General features: G+C 31.0%; 1 protein-coding gene across 1 annotated transcript in view; it reads left to right on the forward strand.

Moving 5' to 3' along the window:
• Positions 1–13,503, forward strand: part of LOC129913899 (uncharacterized) — a 36,229-nt gene extending 22,726 nt beyond the window's left edge. The window contains exons 8-11 of the mRNA XM_055992866.1: positions 1,432–1,621; positions 8,500–8,648; positions 8,850–8,965; positions 10,827–13,503. Coding sequence (XP_055848841.1) covers positions 1,432–1,621; positions 8,500–8,648; positions 8,850–8,965; positions 10,827–13,267 — 2,896 coding nt within the window. The 3' untranslated portion in view covers positions 13,268–13,503. The remainder of the gene's footprint in view (positions 1–1,431; positions 1,622–8,499; positions 8,649–8,849; positions 8,966–10,826) is intronic.
• The last annotated feature ends 5,189 nt before the right edge of the window (positions 13,504–18,692 follow it).

The raw sequence follows: 18,692 nt of genomic DNA on the forward strand, positions 1-18,692 counted from the left end.
TCGAACTGGAGACTTCAAATCTTTAGTCGCCCACCTTACCACCTGAACCAACCTGCCATGAAAATATTGATCGCGATTTTTGTTCTAGTGCTAAGTTGCAAAAAATAATCAACTTTTCAGTGAAATTTTAATAAGATTTTCTCTATAAAAATAATAAGAAATCTCCTTATTTTAATAAGATTTCCTTATGAAATGTATGGACGGTAAAACAATATGGCAATCTGTTAGTTTTTAGCGGGTCATATTTTTCTCTGTGTATCTTATTTATTTCTGTTTTACTGTTTCTGTACCTAAATTTAAGATTTTGAGGAAAGCAAAAACTAATATTATTTCAAAAAAGGAACACAACATAATTTTCCATTGGTTTTCTCTTATAAAGTGCCTATTTTATTTTAGTAAAAAATTCAAATACACCTTTGTTATCTTGAATGTTTTTGTGGATTTCAGGAAAACTTACAATTAAAATCAAAAACTGTTAAAACTAATTGTGCTTTAATTTGTTTAATCAACATTTTGAAAAACAATTGTGGATTAAAATCGAAAATACCCTTATAAAAATATTTTTAAAAAATTAGTGAAGTTTGAGTGTAACTTCAAGCAAAAAGGAAAAAAAATACCTACTGATGAATTTTTTGAAACTATTGTAACTATTCTGTTGAAAAGGAGTGTACCTATATACAAATATACATTGCAAAAATGTTTAATAAGTAATGTTTGTAATTAAATGTGTTTTGTTTTGTATAAAATCTCTTAAATAGTTTTCACTTTTTCATTGGCATTTTATTTAATGTGCTGAAATAATACTCATGTAATTAAAGTCTACGTGCCTTTTAGCAACCCAGTCTCTGATGTCTGCATACAGCAGTTTCAATTAGTTTTTTGAAAATTTTTGAATTAATTTCCATTTGAAACCAATTACGTGCACTGTGGGGTATTATAAGAGAAGTTTTAATAAAATGTTTGCTCTGTATTGAATCTAATTTAAATTGTTTGGATGTCCCTAGAGTTATAAAAATTTAATTATCTATAAATTTTACATATAAATATGAATAAAAAATCATTGTTTAAAAGATTAATATAACTCTTTTCTCTTAATAGATAGGACTTTTGACATTTTTATTCTATTAATACTGATTTAATAGATTTTTGAACTTATTGTCTTCTTAATACTTTTGGATATAGGTAGCTTATTTTTTTTTGCAGAAAATACTTTTTATGTTTTGATTTTGAAATTTGTTTAGGTACCTACATCTGTCGAAATCTATTAAAAAACGACTAATTGTACCTTTTCTTGTTTCATTTTGTCCGTTTTACAACAAATTTGTTAGATAACTTAAATTCTAATTCTAAAATTTGTATTTCATTAATTTTGGTTTAAATTTTATTTGCATGTTTGCTGCTGATGGCTTTTTACCTGTCACAATCAAAAAGATACACGGATATGTACAACAATCCTATTAAAGCATCCAGTATGGAGCACCGAGATGTTGTGTTAGATATTTTATCTGATGCTCGAGTTGTTGGACCATTAATTCAGACAGGACTATTTCATGCCGATGTGAATCCTAGAAACTATATGTACGTGTTTGGACACAATAGCGCTGCTGGACCACATTCAAGTGTAAGTAGCTATCTACCAGTATGTTTGTCTATATGCTAAAGGATGGGTCACCACCGCCGCCATTTGCTTTGTGATGCTTTCACTGTTATTTTTAAAGTTATATTATTGTGGTTATATCCCTGCAGAGGTTAGGTTTCCATTTGGTACCTTTTATTTTAGAGATGGATATTTAGACATTAATTTGATAAAGAGTGACACACATGTAAACATAGGAATAAACAACAGCTAAACATTTTATCAGATACCTCTACAAATAAACCAGTAAAGATGTCCGTTGAGTTTTATTATTTAATTTGAATGAATTATTAAATTTTAATTGAAATAGGCAGTTTTCTTTAACTAAGAATTCAATGTTGGAAGATTCTTTAATTTTTCAATTAATAAAAAGAGTAAAGAATTATTTTATAGTATTAAGGCCACCATCCCACCATACGTCGACCCTCCGCATCAAGTGCCTAGCTAAAACTGTACAAGGTTATGCTGGAGAACTGGTTCTACTTATATGCCTCCATTTACGTGCGAGGGGCAATTTTCTAACATCTAACATAATATTGAAAAAAAAGTATTGAGAAATAACGACACTGCGTAAAATGACATTTAACACCTTTTTAGAAAGCTTAGAAAGTTATAGCTTATAGGTGTTTAAAGTCACCGTTAAAAATGTAAAAACTGTCAAATTGCATACAAATCTGAATATTTCCTATTTTAATTAAATTTAATGAAGTGTGAATAAAATTCGTAGTCTATTTAGTCCAGTCAAATTATATTTGGTTGTATGGAGGTCTGAGAAATAATTCGCAACTGCAATTCGTACCTAAAATATGAAAGTACACTAGTACAGGAACTAAACCCCCCATTTTCCACACAAATGTCTGGACGACTTTGGCCGCCATTTTGTTTTGAACAGTTTTGCGACTATCGCTTGTAGTTCGGCTAGTTTTGGTGTTAGAGAAAAATGTTATGAGACAAACTTGTAGTAAATTTTATTTCCCACAAAATATATTATAACTTTTTACTCTAAAACCCACCATTTAGGAATTATAATGAATTTCGTAAAATGCTATGCTCACTTTTTTTTATATGCAACATAACTTTTTGTTTTAAACTTTTATCAAAAAATTGTTGTTACAAAAATTGAAGAACTATTAATTAACTATGTTTTTCTCATATAAGGTTTTTTTGTCCGACGTACCGTTCCCTCACTAGAACGAAAAATCAATAAAAAAATTTAGAAAAAACAGGGTGAGGGGAGAGCACGATAACTATGGCGCTGAGATTTGATAACTGTATTTTGTAGAAGGATTCAATACAAGTACTTTTTACTTTGGGAGGGGGGTCTTTCTAACCCCGTTTAGGCGGGAGGGGAAATTTTCTAAAAAACAACCTAATATTAAAAAATAATATTAAAAAACAACGGCAACACTAAGAGTTATGAAGGATATTTTTTTCAAAAACCACAATTAAAGGATTTATTTTAATTTTTAAATAGTGTTATTAAAATTAATAGTTTTTGAAATAATCGATCTCAAAGTTAAAATTAATGAAACAAATAAAAAAAAAACACATTCAATACTAAATAAATCCTTTAATTGTGGTTTTTGAAAAAAATATCCTTCATAACTCTTAGTGTTGCAGTTGTTTTTTAATATTTTTTTTTAATATTAGGCTGTTTTTTAGAAAATTTCCCCTCCCGCCTAAACGGGGTTAGATAGACCCCCCTCCCAAAGTAAAAAATACTTGTATTAAATCCTTCTACAAAATACAGTTATCAAATCTCAGCGCCATAGTTATCGTGCTCTCCATTCACCCTGTTTTTTTCTAATTTTTTTTATTGATTTTTCGTTCTAGTGAGGGAACGGTACGTCGGAAAAAAAACCTTATATGAGAAAAACATAGTTAATTAATAGTTCTTCAATTTCTATAACAACAATTTTTTGATAAAAGTTTAAAATAAAAAGTTATGGTGCATATAAAAAAAAAGTGACCATAGCATTTTACGAAATTCATTATAATTCCTAAATGGTGGGTTTTAGAACTAAAACTAAAACTAGCCGAACTACAAGCGATAGTCGCAAAACTGTTCAAAACAAAATGGCGGCCAAAGTCGTCCAGACATTTGTGTGGAAAATGGGGGGTTTAGTTCCTGTACTAGTGTACTTTCATATTTTAGGTACGAATAGCAGTTGCGAATTATTTCTCAGCAAAAGTATAACTTGACTGGACTAATTATTAAGTTTAGAAATTAAGCAAATTTTTTTATAAATACATTTAAACAAAAAAAATAACTAAAACTATTAATATTCAACACAAGAAACCAAAATTTCAAAAAAATCTCAAGAAAATCATTGTTCAAAATTGATTTTTCAAAACAAAATCAAATTTTTTTTAAATTAAAAACTGTCTCTCTGTTACTTATAAGTTAAGTTAAAAAAAAACCTTTTTATAAATTTAACTTTTTTTTTAAAATAATACCAAAGAGTCCACAAAGCACGCTTTTGAAAAATCAATTTTTGAAAAAGGTTGATATTTTTTTTGGAATTTTTGTTTTGAATTTCGAAAAAAAGAAAAAAAAATCAAAAATTCCTTGTTATACGAGAAATTAAATGGCATACCTAGGTACCTACTAAGTTTGACGATTCAAAACGATATTATTTTAGTTTTAATAATAATTTGTATCTCTTTTTTACATTTCTTATAGGTACATACACTAGCGGAAAGAATTAAAGGATAAAAACAAAAATCAAATGTTTTTGAGGATTTTCAAGTGGCTGTATTCGCCTTTTACATAGTCGCACTGGAACTAAAAAAAAAGGTTTTTAAAGTTCGAATTTCCTAGATTTGAGATCTCCTCAATCAAATTGAATACCGGAGAAATATTATTTTTTTTTATTTTTTTCGTAACTAAAAAGTTCGAAGTTTAAAACCCCTTTTTTAAATTTTAAAAGGAAATACACTCATTTGAGAAACGTAAAAAAATTTAGATTTTTTGATTACATATTTTTTCCACTAGTAAAATTAATGAAAATTGCTGTAAGAAACTTTAACCATACGAGCAACTTGATGATAATGTACGTGCGACCCGGAATTTGGCCGTGAATTTAATTTCTTAAGAAATCGCCTCTTCTTTTATTAGTTGTGTTTTTGAGAACAAATAAAAATGTAGTTGTATTGCATTAATTGCAATTGCTTTGATTATTACATGTGCCAAGTTTAATCAAAATCGTTAGTACCGTGTTCGAGTGAGATACAAAAAAAAAAAATACAGAATTCCATAAAAGTCATCTATACAATTTTTTAGCAGTAAAATTGTGTAGAAATGAATGTCGAAATGAAAACCACTCTTTTGGATTTCACCATTATCTCTAGTTAAAACCGATTGATCCGAAACCGATACTTGCTCTATTATAGTGAGTAAAAATTATAAGTGAGTACTTTAATACTCTACACGTCAACGAATTGGACCTAAAAACCTACATACTCTGAGTCTAAAGTCAAAATCTAACTGAATTAATTTATAGAAAGATGTACCAATAGCTACAAAATGCATCAATATCCAATTACTCACAAATACGTATGTAAATTCAATCGCAGCCATAAGGTAGATTGCAACTTTTCTACATCCAAATGTAAACACATTTTCAGAACATTTCTAAACGTCCCTGACCGAACCGAATAACAAAACCATTCATATATGAAGTTATTGATAGGTGTGTTAAACTTTTTTACATTTTGTTCGTATAAATCCATTATAAATGCAGGTGAAAGCTTAAACAATAACTGTTCAATGTTGTCAGTTATGTGTTTTGTTACTTATATTACGTATGAAAGTCGGTGCCCCCTTTCTATATACGAATTAGAGGTATAAGGACTTTTCCAACTACCGACGACAGACGTAAAGTTTAACTTGTGTACATACAACATATCCGTTCCGTATACCTAACATATTGCATATAGTATTGGAAAGTGTGGTTTTTCAATCACGTAACTGTTGTAAGGGTACGTGTTGAACTTAAATGTTACCCTTGATAAAATGTGTTTTGTATTTTGACCAGTTTTATATTTCATTTTTCGATAACGGACGTAAAACATTTTATTAATGTTACAATTTCCCATGCCTCTAGGGAAACTTAAATAAATGAACGAATTTTGAGAATTAACCTAGTAGGATGTGCCTTACTAACCAAGAAAAGATTTCCTGAACTCTAAAATGTACTTCATAGAATATAGGTAGGTACCATGTTTTTATTGAAATAATTTCGATCTAAAAATATTATTTTCAACATTTCGTTTTATATGTGTTTAGTGTTTACCCAGTTATACAAAAGAAAGGTTTAGAATTTACTTAATACGGAACTGAATTCAGAGCCAAACAATTCCATTTCAAAGGTTGCTTTTCAAATTGTTTGGGTTGTAAACTCCAAAATGAATAGGTACCACAGTTTTTAAGAAATAGTCGATATCAGAAGTTTAAAAAAAGAAACTAAAAACTTGAAAACCAAAATTTGAAATTTTACTTAATAAAACGCTTGAATGATTTGTAGGGTAAGAGGGGGTACAGTTGACACCGGGGCACATTATACTTTGCGTTTTTCAGTATGATCGTGCCCTTAATAAACAAAAGTTTGGATGAAGAAAGAAGCTTAATTTGATTTAAAGAAATTTTGTGAAATTTCGCAGTCTTTCATTAACTTTTCGCGGAGTACCAAGTGTTTTCTGTATTTCTGATCTAATTTTTGACCACCGGTATGTAAGCGATTTCTGAACCTAATAAAAACAAAATTTTAATGTTGAATCAATATTTTGATAGCACTATGCTTAAAGTTAAGTAAATTAAAACCAGCTTTGTAAAAAAATAGTATTAGTTATTGAAAAAAAAAGAAAAACAGTTATGAAGCTCCTTCTGGGCACCTTTGACTTTTGCAATGTGGGCACAGTTTTACGTTGATTTTGGGGAATTATATATTAAATAAATTATTTAAAAATAAATCGACATCGATTAATTTTGATTAAGATTTATAAATGGAGGGATTTTTTGAAATATTTTATGGTTATTCTTCTTCTTTTAAGAAAATGAATTTTGAGATTAATTTTTTTCGTTATATTGTCTAGTAGATTGATAAAAAGAAAGGTCACGGAATAAGGAAGTATTTATTGTCTAGTAGATTGTTTAAAACCAAATTTTTTTTTTTTCTAATTACACAATAGACGAGAAAGATCCGCAAGATAGTTTGAAAAATATAATGCACACGATGTTGGGTTTAATCCACCATTGTCAAATGTACCCCTTTAATAGTCAAATGTTCCCCGGTCCCGGGGCACTTTTGACAAAATGACTTTTTTTACAAAACATTATTTTTTTAAATGTTGAAATGTTGTAAAATAAAAAAATTTAATGTTAAGTATAATCTTGAATAGTCAATAAATCATATACAAAACAAAACATTGGAAAACATTAACAGGTTCCGAAAATACAGACCTTCAAAAACTAAATGTCAAATGAGGGGGTACTCTACGTACATAATGTAATTTTCATATTACAATGTAGTTTCAATTCAATTTTTGTATAGAAAAATAAAAAATGTACTTATTGAATTTTGAGAGATGAGAATAATCTATCAAACGATATTGAGACTGGAAAAAAATTTTCATGTAAACAAAATAAATAGGTAAGTTTGTATTTTTTATGACAGAGCCTTCTCTGAAACTGAACGTTACTAAATCAAAAAATATACACAGGCTTACGTTAAAAGTAGCTTTAAGTGTGACATCAAAAAACGTTTTTTTTTAGCTCTATTCAAAATTGAAAACCAAAATTTTCTTGGAGGTCTGCTTGCTGAGGTATTTGCTTTGAACATTTTTTTTCTTACATTTGGAGGCAAAAAGTAGATTTAAAAAAAATTTCATCCAAATCCATCGAGTGAGACAACAAAAGAAAGATCTCTTTAAGTTCTATTCAAAACTGAAAACTAAAAGTTTCTTGGAGGTCTGGTCCCTAAGATATTTCCAACTTAATATGGTTTTTCTTTCTTTTCTTACATTCTTACATGTTTTTTTTTTTTTTTTTGAAATAAGAAACATATTTTTTGAGCCGTTATTAACGGTACCTGCCACAGGACCTTTTTCTTAATTTCTGACTCGTAAACAATTGAACTGATTTGAACGAGAATTTTTGTACAAAAGCGTCATAGTAATTTCAATTTAAAAATTAAGAGAAATGTTCAATAATTTAAATTTTGGATTTTTAAAAAAATATTGAAGAATCAATATTTTCAAAACGGGTTACTGAATTGTCTTGAAATTTAGGTTTTATGCATGGATAATAATTTATTGTTTTAGAATGGTATACTTACCTACAGACCAAAAATTTTTTTTTGGAAAATTTTTCGTACCTACCTACGAAAAATTTGATGAAACAAAAACTGGTCTTACGATTCTCAAAATAAAATTCATAAAAATTCTTTGTTACCTATTTTTATGCATTTTATTTTTCTACTTTTAAATCTTATCATTTTAAAGTGTTTCAACCTCTAAAAGAAGTATGCCATTTAAATTCTTGTATAACATAGAAATTTAAATTTTTTTAAATTTTACAATTACAATTTTTCACACTTTTCGATTTTGATTTATTTTTGCCATTCGCAAGCGGTAGGGACTTCTTGTTACTTCTTGTTGTCATAAAAAATTCATAGTATTGTATTCTCTCTATGAAACGTGCATTGGAATTGTATATTAATTAAATGCCCTTTGATGAAAACAAAAAAGCCATGAAAATAATTCCAATATCTAACACCAGATGAATGACAATCAAAATCCTTTGTTATTGTTCTATGTCACTAACCTTCTTATCCTTCTTACAATTTCTTATTCCTTTCATATAGCTACCACATAGTATAACTGGCGAGGAACTTGCTTTTATATTTGGAGCACCATTGGCCCCAGCAGGACCATTTCACAATAAATACAATGCACAAGAGAAACTTCTATCTGAAGCAGTGATGTCTTATTGGACTAATTTTGCTAAAACCGGGTGAGCAATATATTTTGTTTTATTTTTTGTTCATTCATTAAATTGAAAGAAATATCGAAGAAGACAACTTGGGTATTGGTTAGTTTTGCAGAATGATTTCTTTGTTTTCAAATTCTGCTCATATAAAAATGAATGAACATGCAGTTATGCATATTTATAGAAGGGAGGTTTTATTGATTTCTATTTTTGTCCTTATTTCAGAAATCCAAAGGCTCCATGGAAGGGAACATTTATTAATTTACATGCCCTTGAGTGGGATCGATATGATTTGGATTGGCCGGAATTTAACAAAAGAAATCAATGTTATATTAATATTGGTAAGTTACAGACGAAGTTATTTTAGTTTCTTTATTTGAAAGAAATTTCGAGTTAAGACTGTATGTAAATATTTATTTGACTTAATTTCAATTGAAATAATCATGTCGCATTGAATGCGACAGAGTTTTTATTTTTTTTTTTTTTTTATGTGAAAACTTCTTTAGTATCGTAGTGATTTGAAACAAGATGAAACAAAAACGCGACACGAACATTCAACTTGTTACAACTTTTTTATTTTAATAGATAGATGAATGAAATTTTGCACTGTAGATAGGTAATTAAATAAACTATAAATGTACAAAATTAATTTCATATTCAAAATTCTGAGATAACGGTAAAAAGATGTTCTTTTTCTACACACGTTATATCTTTTGATCTAGTGCTCATAAAAATTTGATTTAACTTTAATACTACATGCTGACAACATAACCTCTCATTTGATATATCACAATTAATTTTACGAGCTCTACTAGTAACACAATCTTAAATTGAAAAACTTGTAAAATACCTCAAAACACCTGTGGAGATCTGTTGACGATCACCAGTGTAGGAAGTACCGTAATCTCAGCTTGAAATTTCGACATATAGTTGGCTTTAAAAAATTCTTATTTTTTTTTTTTTCTAGGCATGGTAAAAATATGGTTACGTTATAAAAAAAGGTGAAATAACCTTTCAGATGATATAAAATTTATCATTTAAAAAAAAATGGTGTTAAAAGAGAAAAAAGATTGATTTTTTTGCTTTTTTGATGAAAAGTGATTTGGTTTGAAAAAAATAAGCTCTTTTTGTAGATGTTGTAGACATGGACGATATAAATATTTTGAACTGAAACAATAAGCTTTCAGATGATATAAAATTAATATAGGTTCAGGTTGTCATATAAAAAACATGTATTTAAAGGAGATAGAATAAAAAATAGTTAGATTTTTTCTTTTTTTTTTGCAAGAAAAATTTTCTTCTACCACGTGTGAATTGCACGCATGTTTTTATTTAATTTTAAAATTACCAAAAGAGGTCGAAATTGCGTTAAGAGTTAACTAAGATCGTGTTTTTTTAGTTCTAATGTCTAGTTCTTTGTTTTCTTAACGATGTCGATGTCTTAAAAAATACAAATTTCACGACCTACATTTTTTGGAACCATCTTTAAAAACTTAAAAGTCGAAAAACTGGGGCTAGAATTATATTGTTTTTGGTCTCTAACTCTCAATTAATAAAATTGAATTAAACTTTAAAAAATTTGGAAAATTGTCAGGAACAACTTTTAAGACCTGAAGCAGTTTTCAAAAATTCAATTTTCGAAAAAATGGAACTAGCTCAAAAACCACTATTTTTGAAATTTTTTTCAAAAAAATAAAAATGGAACATGTCGAGAATAACCTGCAACAACTTTTAAAATAACAATTTCGAAAAAAAGGGGGCTAATGACACACACTCTCAACTGTGTCGAAAACGATAAATTTTGTCAATATTGTTCTTAACAAAAGTATAGCCCGTTCAGTGGGAAATTCCGTCCTTAATAAAGTCGATTTCGTTTCGAATTTTGCTAAACGTTGGTTGGATATTGAGTCACATAAAAATTTCAATTTTTTTACATTAACATGCACAAAAGTGCATTAAATCAAATAACAGTCCATTTGAAAAAAAAAAAATTGATTACCACTATAGGTAATCAGTTTAGTCAACAACTACTCCTAAAGGGCTAAAATAACCAAAGGTTGAAAAATTCGGTAGTTCTCGACATTTTTTGCGTTTTTGAAAATGTTTCATTAAAAAAAAAATATAAATTTTCCTTAAGACTTCTAGTTATTACGTAAACATATTCATATCATTTATGCATTTTCCTTTTGAATTTCCTTAAAGGTATTCCCCCTTCTATTGGCTACAAATATCGTTACGAATACATGAACTACTGGAACAAGGAACTCCCAAATGAACTCAACCAAATCGGCAACATTCAACAACAGCCGTATATTCACACATTTTCAAATTTACCTGCCCAAGTATCACGAGGTGGAACATCACTTTACCCCAACGAAGTTGTAACCGGTCATATGAGTAAATTTCCACCCACACACCGCGAACACAATACCGATGATCCACAACGAACTCTAAGATTACTCCTCCAAAAATCACATCCATCACCGATAGTAAAAGAAACTGCCGATAACATGTACAACGCACCACCAACATTTGGAATAATCCATCGTGAGAAATCAGAAGATGACTCTACAACAACAACTATATCAACTCCCATCGCTGGCGACAATAAGGAAGTCGCAAAATCAGAAAGTACAATGCATCTGCTTATCGGTCTGATTGCAGTTTTCATAGTACTCAATGTAATCATCTATTCAACATTTCTGATACAAAAGAAAAAGAAAAACACCATCATGGGACGAAAACTTGGAATCCTCTCCTATGACGGTACAACTGACGACGAACTAAAACGTTCGAAAAACAACGATGGCGAAGACAGCTACGTCTTGGATATGGTTCGCAAATCCAATACTTATGAAGCTGTCAAAACAAATCATTCCCCAATAAATGGCTTCAAAATCACACGCCAATTAAGTTCTAGCACAATGGACGCCCACACCAAAGTTTGTGATTGGATGTCACATGAAAATGCAACCAAAAGCAGTCCAAAAAGTTCAAAAAGAAGTTCTTCGCCAACGTTTTCCTTTCGGAGTAAAAACTTTTTCAAAAGACCACAAAAGGTAAGTGTGGCTATTGATGCAACGCCCCAAGCCCGCAGCAACAGTGTTATGCGCCAAGAGCCAATCGAAGTTACAAAACTCAAAACCAGCGACAACCCCCGCAACTTAATCATATGTCAAGAAGTAGACGTTGACACTGACCTTATAACCGAAGAGTCTATTGATTCTAGTTGTTTTAACACAAGTTGCAGTTCCTTAATGTTAGCTCAGCATCAGCAAACTAACAATGACGACGAACACCAGCAGGGGTTGCGCGTAGATCACAAACACTCTCGTTCCGACCCAGTTGATATGTACTACACTGTGTATGGCAACAAGGACGAGAAAGTCACCAGTTTCATTAACGAAGACATTAATGTTACCTGCCGTGAGCCAAACTCTCAGAAGTATCCTACACTCACTCCCGAACAGCAGATATACGCCATTAAACGTCGTAACTTTCCCAAAGTTCTGCCCAACTATCCGTGTGATTCATTTGGTAACCATACTGTAGCACAAACCACATCAACTTCACTGGCTTCTACTGCTACTGCTGCCGGTGTGCCAGGAACTAATGACCGACAATCGAATAACTTCAAGAGAAACTCATTGCCGCCGAATAGTTTTACGCCCAATCAAATGGGTAAAATGCCACCAATGCCACCGCCAAGGACCATTTCCACTCTCGGTCGAAAGCCACCATCGTTGCGACGACAAAGTCACAGCATAACCACATCACCGGTAATGCTAGCACAGGATTGCTGCTCCGAAGAAGAAGACGAACCAGAAATCACACAAAACACCCTCATTGTTGGCCCGATTATACCAAAGAATCTGGAAAGTAATTATTCCACAGTGAATAAAAAGAAACCAACACCAACCTATCTTGGACTTGAGCCCGGAAAAATCATCAAAAATTGCACTTCTGCATCTGCATCAGCACCGGCTACTCCATCAGCTTTCGAAAATGTTGATCCATTTTCACAAGGTAAGCATAATAATAATCTGAGGCAGCAGTCGGGAATGAGACAATCCGGAATGGTGTCCTTACCTTCGTCAGCAACATCTGTATGCAGCACTTTCCAACCAACAGCCGCCTTTGCATCACACCATACAGAGGCAACTCACACTATTCAACCTCATGTCACAGATTTGACGCCTTTGGTAATTAAACAAAGTATGCAAGCAATTTCTGCAATGGATAAGTCAAATATTCCACGGGTGCATATGACCAGCGCCAGCGGTGGTGGATTCACTCCCCCAACAAGTCGCAAGACAACAGCTCCCTCTGCCGGTGGAAATTGTGACACTATAGGGAGCCAAACCTCGCGAATACCACAGATGAGAGGAAATGCAGGAAAGCATATTCCATCCCCGATATCGAGCAGTTCCTCATCGTTACAGAAGACTGCAGATTTACCTAAATCGGAACAAACGACACCTGCAGGAGCAGCAGCAGCACCAATCGGCGGCGGCACAGCTGGAAAACTAGAAAATTCCAAACACGAATCATCATCATTTGGGTCATCAGTGGATTCGTCGTCATCCTCAGATGATACCACTTCGAGTACGGGAACTGTTAGAACTGAGCTTAAACAAAAGTAGTTTATAGATAGATTCGAATTATTTTATTTTATTTTTTTTTCCACTTTGCTCGCACATTCGCTTCTCTTAATTGGGATCAATATGAAGCCCATATGGAGTATTTTTTGCTTATGGAAATTAAAAATATCCTTGAAATTGGATAGAAAAATCAATGAAAACCGTACAATCATTTTTTAAGAAAGAAAATCTACCTTGGAAGTATTTTCTTTTGTATTACAATAAAATTATCATTTTTAAGATACATATATTATGTACTAAATATATTTTACTATTTTTAATATCATTTTTTTTTTTTTTCATTTAAAATATTTTATATATTAAAAATATTTCACTCTTGAATAAGCTAAACTTAAAACTGAACAATTAAATCAAATATGAATGAATAAAAATGTCTTTTTTATGAGATGACAGAAAACTTTTTGTGATTTTATTTTATTACATGTTTTGTGATTTTTTGCGGAACAAAGTAAGAATTAATATAGTGCAGGTAAAACAGTACATAAAATCAACAAATAAAAATAAAAAATTGTTACACTCATGACTGACAGTCTGTCAGTCTGTCAGTCTGTCAGTCTGTCAGTCTGTCAGTCTGTCAGTCTGTCAGTCTGTCAGTCTGTCAGTCTGTCAGTCTGTCAGTCTGTCAGTCTGTCAGTCTGTCAGTCTGTCAGTCTGTCAGTCTGTCAGTCTGTCAGTCTGTCAGTCTGTCAGTCTGTCAGTCTGTCAGTCTGTCAGTCTGTCAGTCTGTCAGTCTGTCAGTCTGTCAGTCTGTCAGTCTTTCAGTCTATCAGTCTGTCAGTCTGTCAGTCTGTCAGTCTGTCAGTCTGTCAGTCTGTCAGTCTGTCAGTCTGTCAGTCTGTCAGTCTGTCAGTCTGTCAGTCTGTCAGTCTGTCAGTCTGTCAGTCTGTCAGTCTGTCAGTCTGTCAGTCTGTCAGTCTGTCAGTCTGTCAGTCTGTCAGTCTGTCAGTCTGTCAGTCTGTCAGTCTGTCAGTCTGTCAGTCTGTCAGTCTGTCAGTCTGTCAGTCTGTCAGTCTGTCAGTCTGTCAGTCTGTCAGTCTGTCAGTCTGTCAGTCTGTCTGTCTGTCTGTCTGTCTGTCTGTCTGTCTGTCTGTCTGTCTGTATAAGGAGCTACAGCCTTAACGGATGGACCGATTAATGTCAAACTTGGTATGTAGCATTATTTGGCGACTCTCCAGAGGGGTTTTTGGAATTAATTTTTTTGGACAAAAAATAACGGTACTTGTCATATACCAATTTTAGTAAAATTGAAATATCTCAAAAACGGCTCTAACGATTTTGTTTAAAAAATTCAAATGTTAGTTTCAAGCTAAGGTCTATCTTCCAATGAAAAAATTTTGTTTTGTAAATCATAATTAACGGTACCTGCCATAGAACCGTTTTTTTCAAATCCGATTATCTCCGAAACTGCTTATTCGATTTCAACGAAACTTTTTGTGAAGAAGCATTTATATAATTTAAATATAAGCCAAAAATAAAATTTTGAAAAAAATAATTTTTGGATTTTTAAACAAATTTTGAAAAATTTTTTTTTTGAAAAATCAAATTTTTTTATTTATAAAAAATTAGTTTTTTAAAAAACGGCTCTTACGATTTTGAAATTTTTTTTCTAAAAATGCATCTTAACATATCAATCAAAACTGCATACTTGTTTTGGAGGGCAATTTAATTTCAGATTTTATTTTATTTTTTTAAAAAACGAATTTTATTTTTTTTTCTAAATTTCTATATAAAAAGTCTTAAAAATTTAAGCAACTTTAACTCTAAGAGCAAGTTCGTGCGACGCATTTTATTTTTACTTCAACAGGTAAAATATAATCAAAACCCATGGGAAAAACATGATACACTGATGAAATTCGGGACGAAGGCTTTGGATAAAGCAGGGATAAAGGATTCATAAAGTTCTTAAAAATATTTTTGGTGAAAGGGTGTTTTTTTGATGGGTTAGTTATGTGTGTGAAAAGTATCATAACAGCTGACATAAATTTTGTTAATTTTTCAAACTTGGCGAAAAAGTCATTAGTACCACAAAAATGTTACACTAATGAAAATTGGTACAAATATTTCATTTATAGCAGACACCAAGAATCTAAGCAGTCTATACAAATATTTTATATAAAAGGGTGTTTTTTTTTTTTTGGAAATAGGGGAAATCCGCTATAATTCCGATAAAATCAAAAAAATCGAAGTTTATTAAAAATGTCGTCTTTCCCATATGAATTACGTATAAAATAAGATTATACATTTTTTTCATGTGAAAGGGTGCTTTTATTTAGTTTTAGAGAAAATGTTGGTACATTGAAAAAAGTAATTAGGTAATAGGTATTAATGGTAGGTAACCTATTTAAATTCAGCAATTATGTTAATTTTGAGATTAAAAACAAGAATCTAAAGTGTCAATTAGAATATAATGGTTAAAATCGTGTTTTTTTCAAACTAAGAACTGCTACTGAAAATTAAATTCAATAGCAATTTTCTTTTTAACTAAAAATTTAAATGACATAAATTGTTTTATAACTGTTAATATCCAGGCTTTAAGTATGGAATTCGACGTTGGATTTGTCTGTCCAAAAGTCAACCACGAGCACGTTTGCATCAACCGATTAGTTCAACCATATTCGATGCACACACATTTCGACGGATACGGCAACTTTCTCTAGTTTTGTATTTACTGTGGGTTCCACTTATACGAGTAACGATGCACGGTAGCTTGTTGCTTGTTGGAAAATGTCAATGAAATAAAATGCACGACTGGGTCACACGTACTTGCTCCTTGGTTTCAAATTGCTGATATTGGTAAAGTAGAGTCACATAAAACATATACATACATTGTACATACTACAACTGGAAAAGTAGTGAAAGTGATGCATGCAATAATTTTCCGTATTGACATACATAAGTTTGGTATCTTATGGAGGGAATTTTCCATGTTGGTTTGAAATGAAGTTTCACCAACTGCATTTCGTTAAATAACAAAATAGAATGAACCAAATTACAATCTTTTTAAGGAGCGAAATCTTGATTTTTATTTGTGTCCATAGGTACTAAATACATAAATAACAAATCAATTGAAATGAAATCATCGATTTAAAATTAACTTATTGCCAAGAAAACCCATACTCAACCTCAAAAGTAGCGATTAATAGCTGCTATTTAATCACTCTTTAAATAGCAATTAAAGTCGCAAATTACTCTTTAAATTTCTTCCATAACTAAAATATGATAAATATTAGGTGCGTTTTTTTGTTTATAGATTTTGTGCAAAAAAACGACATCGAGATTTTTGAAATCCATGCAAACATTTGGCACCACTGTACATATACTTTGGCAGCTGTCTGTCAAAAATGTTGCTTTTGTTTTTTTTTTATTTTAACTCTGAAGTGGGAAGGCCATTACATCCATGTTGGATGCAAACAAAAATTTTCATATGGCCATGGCATCCATGTTGGATTCAAAAAAAAATTTTTTTCACAGAAAACCAAAAATTATCTGTATATTCTTAGCTACATTTTAAGACCATGACCATTAACATTAGTTGCGTCGTTCTTGTGTTATAAGCGTTTGAAGGTAGCCATATTGAATTTTTTTTTTCGTTTTTTAAAAATCAAATGTGAGAACTTTTTTATTTTTATTTCTAATTTTTCGAAAAAACTTTGGTAATTTTATATGCATATCTGTTCAAAAATCTTATCAGGATCCATTTAAGACTTTTATCTGAAAAGTGCATTGCGTATATCTCGAGATATTAACATTTCAATGCAACCATGTCAAACAAATTTTTGATTATTTTTTTCTATGAGAGTTTTTTTCAAACCTCGTTTTCTCCGCTTTTTTTTTTGTTAATATTTTCAGATATTTCTGTATGAACACAACAATTAATCTACCTTGGCACTACTGTTTTTATCGAGAGAAAGTAAAACCTGGATAATTATCTGAATTTTTCAAAAATCTATACAGATAAAGTTTTTGTTGTTTTTAACACGCAAATTGTTTTGATTTCAAAAATCTCGATGTCGTTTTTTTGCACAAAATCTATATAGATAAACAAAAAAACACACCTATTATTGTAAAAATGGAATAAAAATAAAAATACCTAAAAAAAAGTAAGTTACCTACTATTTTCGAATATTCTAATACTTTTTGAATGTCTGCACTGAAACAATGGTAATTCAATGATTTTGCTTATAAAAGCAGAGAAATTTTTAAGAGCATCGAACCAGGGTTCCTAGGTTGAGAGGAAAATCACCATTTTTGCCGATTTTTTTAAACGAAAGGGATAAAATAGGGGACGGGGATAAAAAAGGGGAAAAAATACCTAAAAGGGGAAAAATCTAAGCTTACAAAAACATTAAACACAATCTTTGAACAATGGAATCTATTTAAATAAAACTCAATTTCGAAATAACCTATCGTATTCCACGCTAAGTTGATTTTGAATTCCTCAGCTCTATTAAAGAATAGGGTGCTTTAATTTTGTATTCACTCCTCAAAATACGTAATACATATTAGGTACATTAATTACATTTAATTTTTTTTTTTAGTATATCAAACAGATTTGAGCCTGCTGCGCGACGGCAGCCCCAAAAACGACTGATAAACTGTTACGACACATATCGTGGTTGAAGAAGCCTGCCTTACAGTATGTTTCCACCTACCGTAAATCCGAGATTTAGCTAAGTAGATTAAGAACAAATCTCGAGATTTATTTTAAATCTACTTAGCTAAATCACGGATTTACGGTAGGATTTTTCCTCAAAATAAGATTTATATGTACCTAAATTATAAAGTTTTTGTTAAGATTAAATTAAATAGGTACAAAATTAATATTTTTTTTAAAAAAGTTTTTAAATACTTGCATTTTTTTCTTCACAAGAAAAAGGGGATTTTTTTTACGAAAAAGGGGAAACAAAAACGTTTTGGTGTTAAAAAAAGGGGATTTTTGTTTTGAAAACCTGGGAACCCTACATCGAACCTTTTTTCCGTTCACCTTCAAAAGACAGAAAACTATTGGCTTGGATTTTTGTAAAGCTGAGGACTGAGCAACGAGTAGATATAGGTATTGAAGAGCAATCGCAACTTTTGTTTGTTTGCTCAAAAAGCAGAGTAATTGAAAGCAGCAATTGCAATAGCAGCCTCAGCTCTATTTTCAGGTATGTAACTTATAAGAAAACGAGTTGGCAAGTGCAGTCCGCAGGCCCCATGATGAGTATAGGTAGCTAAGCTATTCTAAAATTTTACAAGGGAGCTACCTTTGTTTAAAAAAACATTTAAACCGTTCGTTGTAGGTATCCGTTTTACATTTTCCACTGCGCAGGAGGTCTGCTTTTCAACTCATCAGAAAAAAAAATTTCAGAATTGAGTGGAAGCGATTTAAACTGTTTTATTGGATTTCAGAAGGAGTTTTGGTAGG

This window comes from Episyrphus balteatus, chromosome 3 (assembly GCF_945859705.1).
Source record: "Episyrphus balteatus chromosome 3, idEpiBalt1.1, whole genome shotgun sequence".
Lineage (NCBI taxonomy): Eukaryota > Metazoa > Arthropoda > Insecta > Diptera > Syrphidae > Episyrphus > Episyrphus balteatus.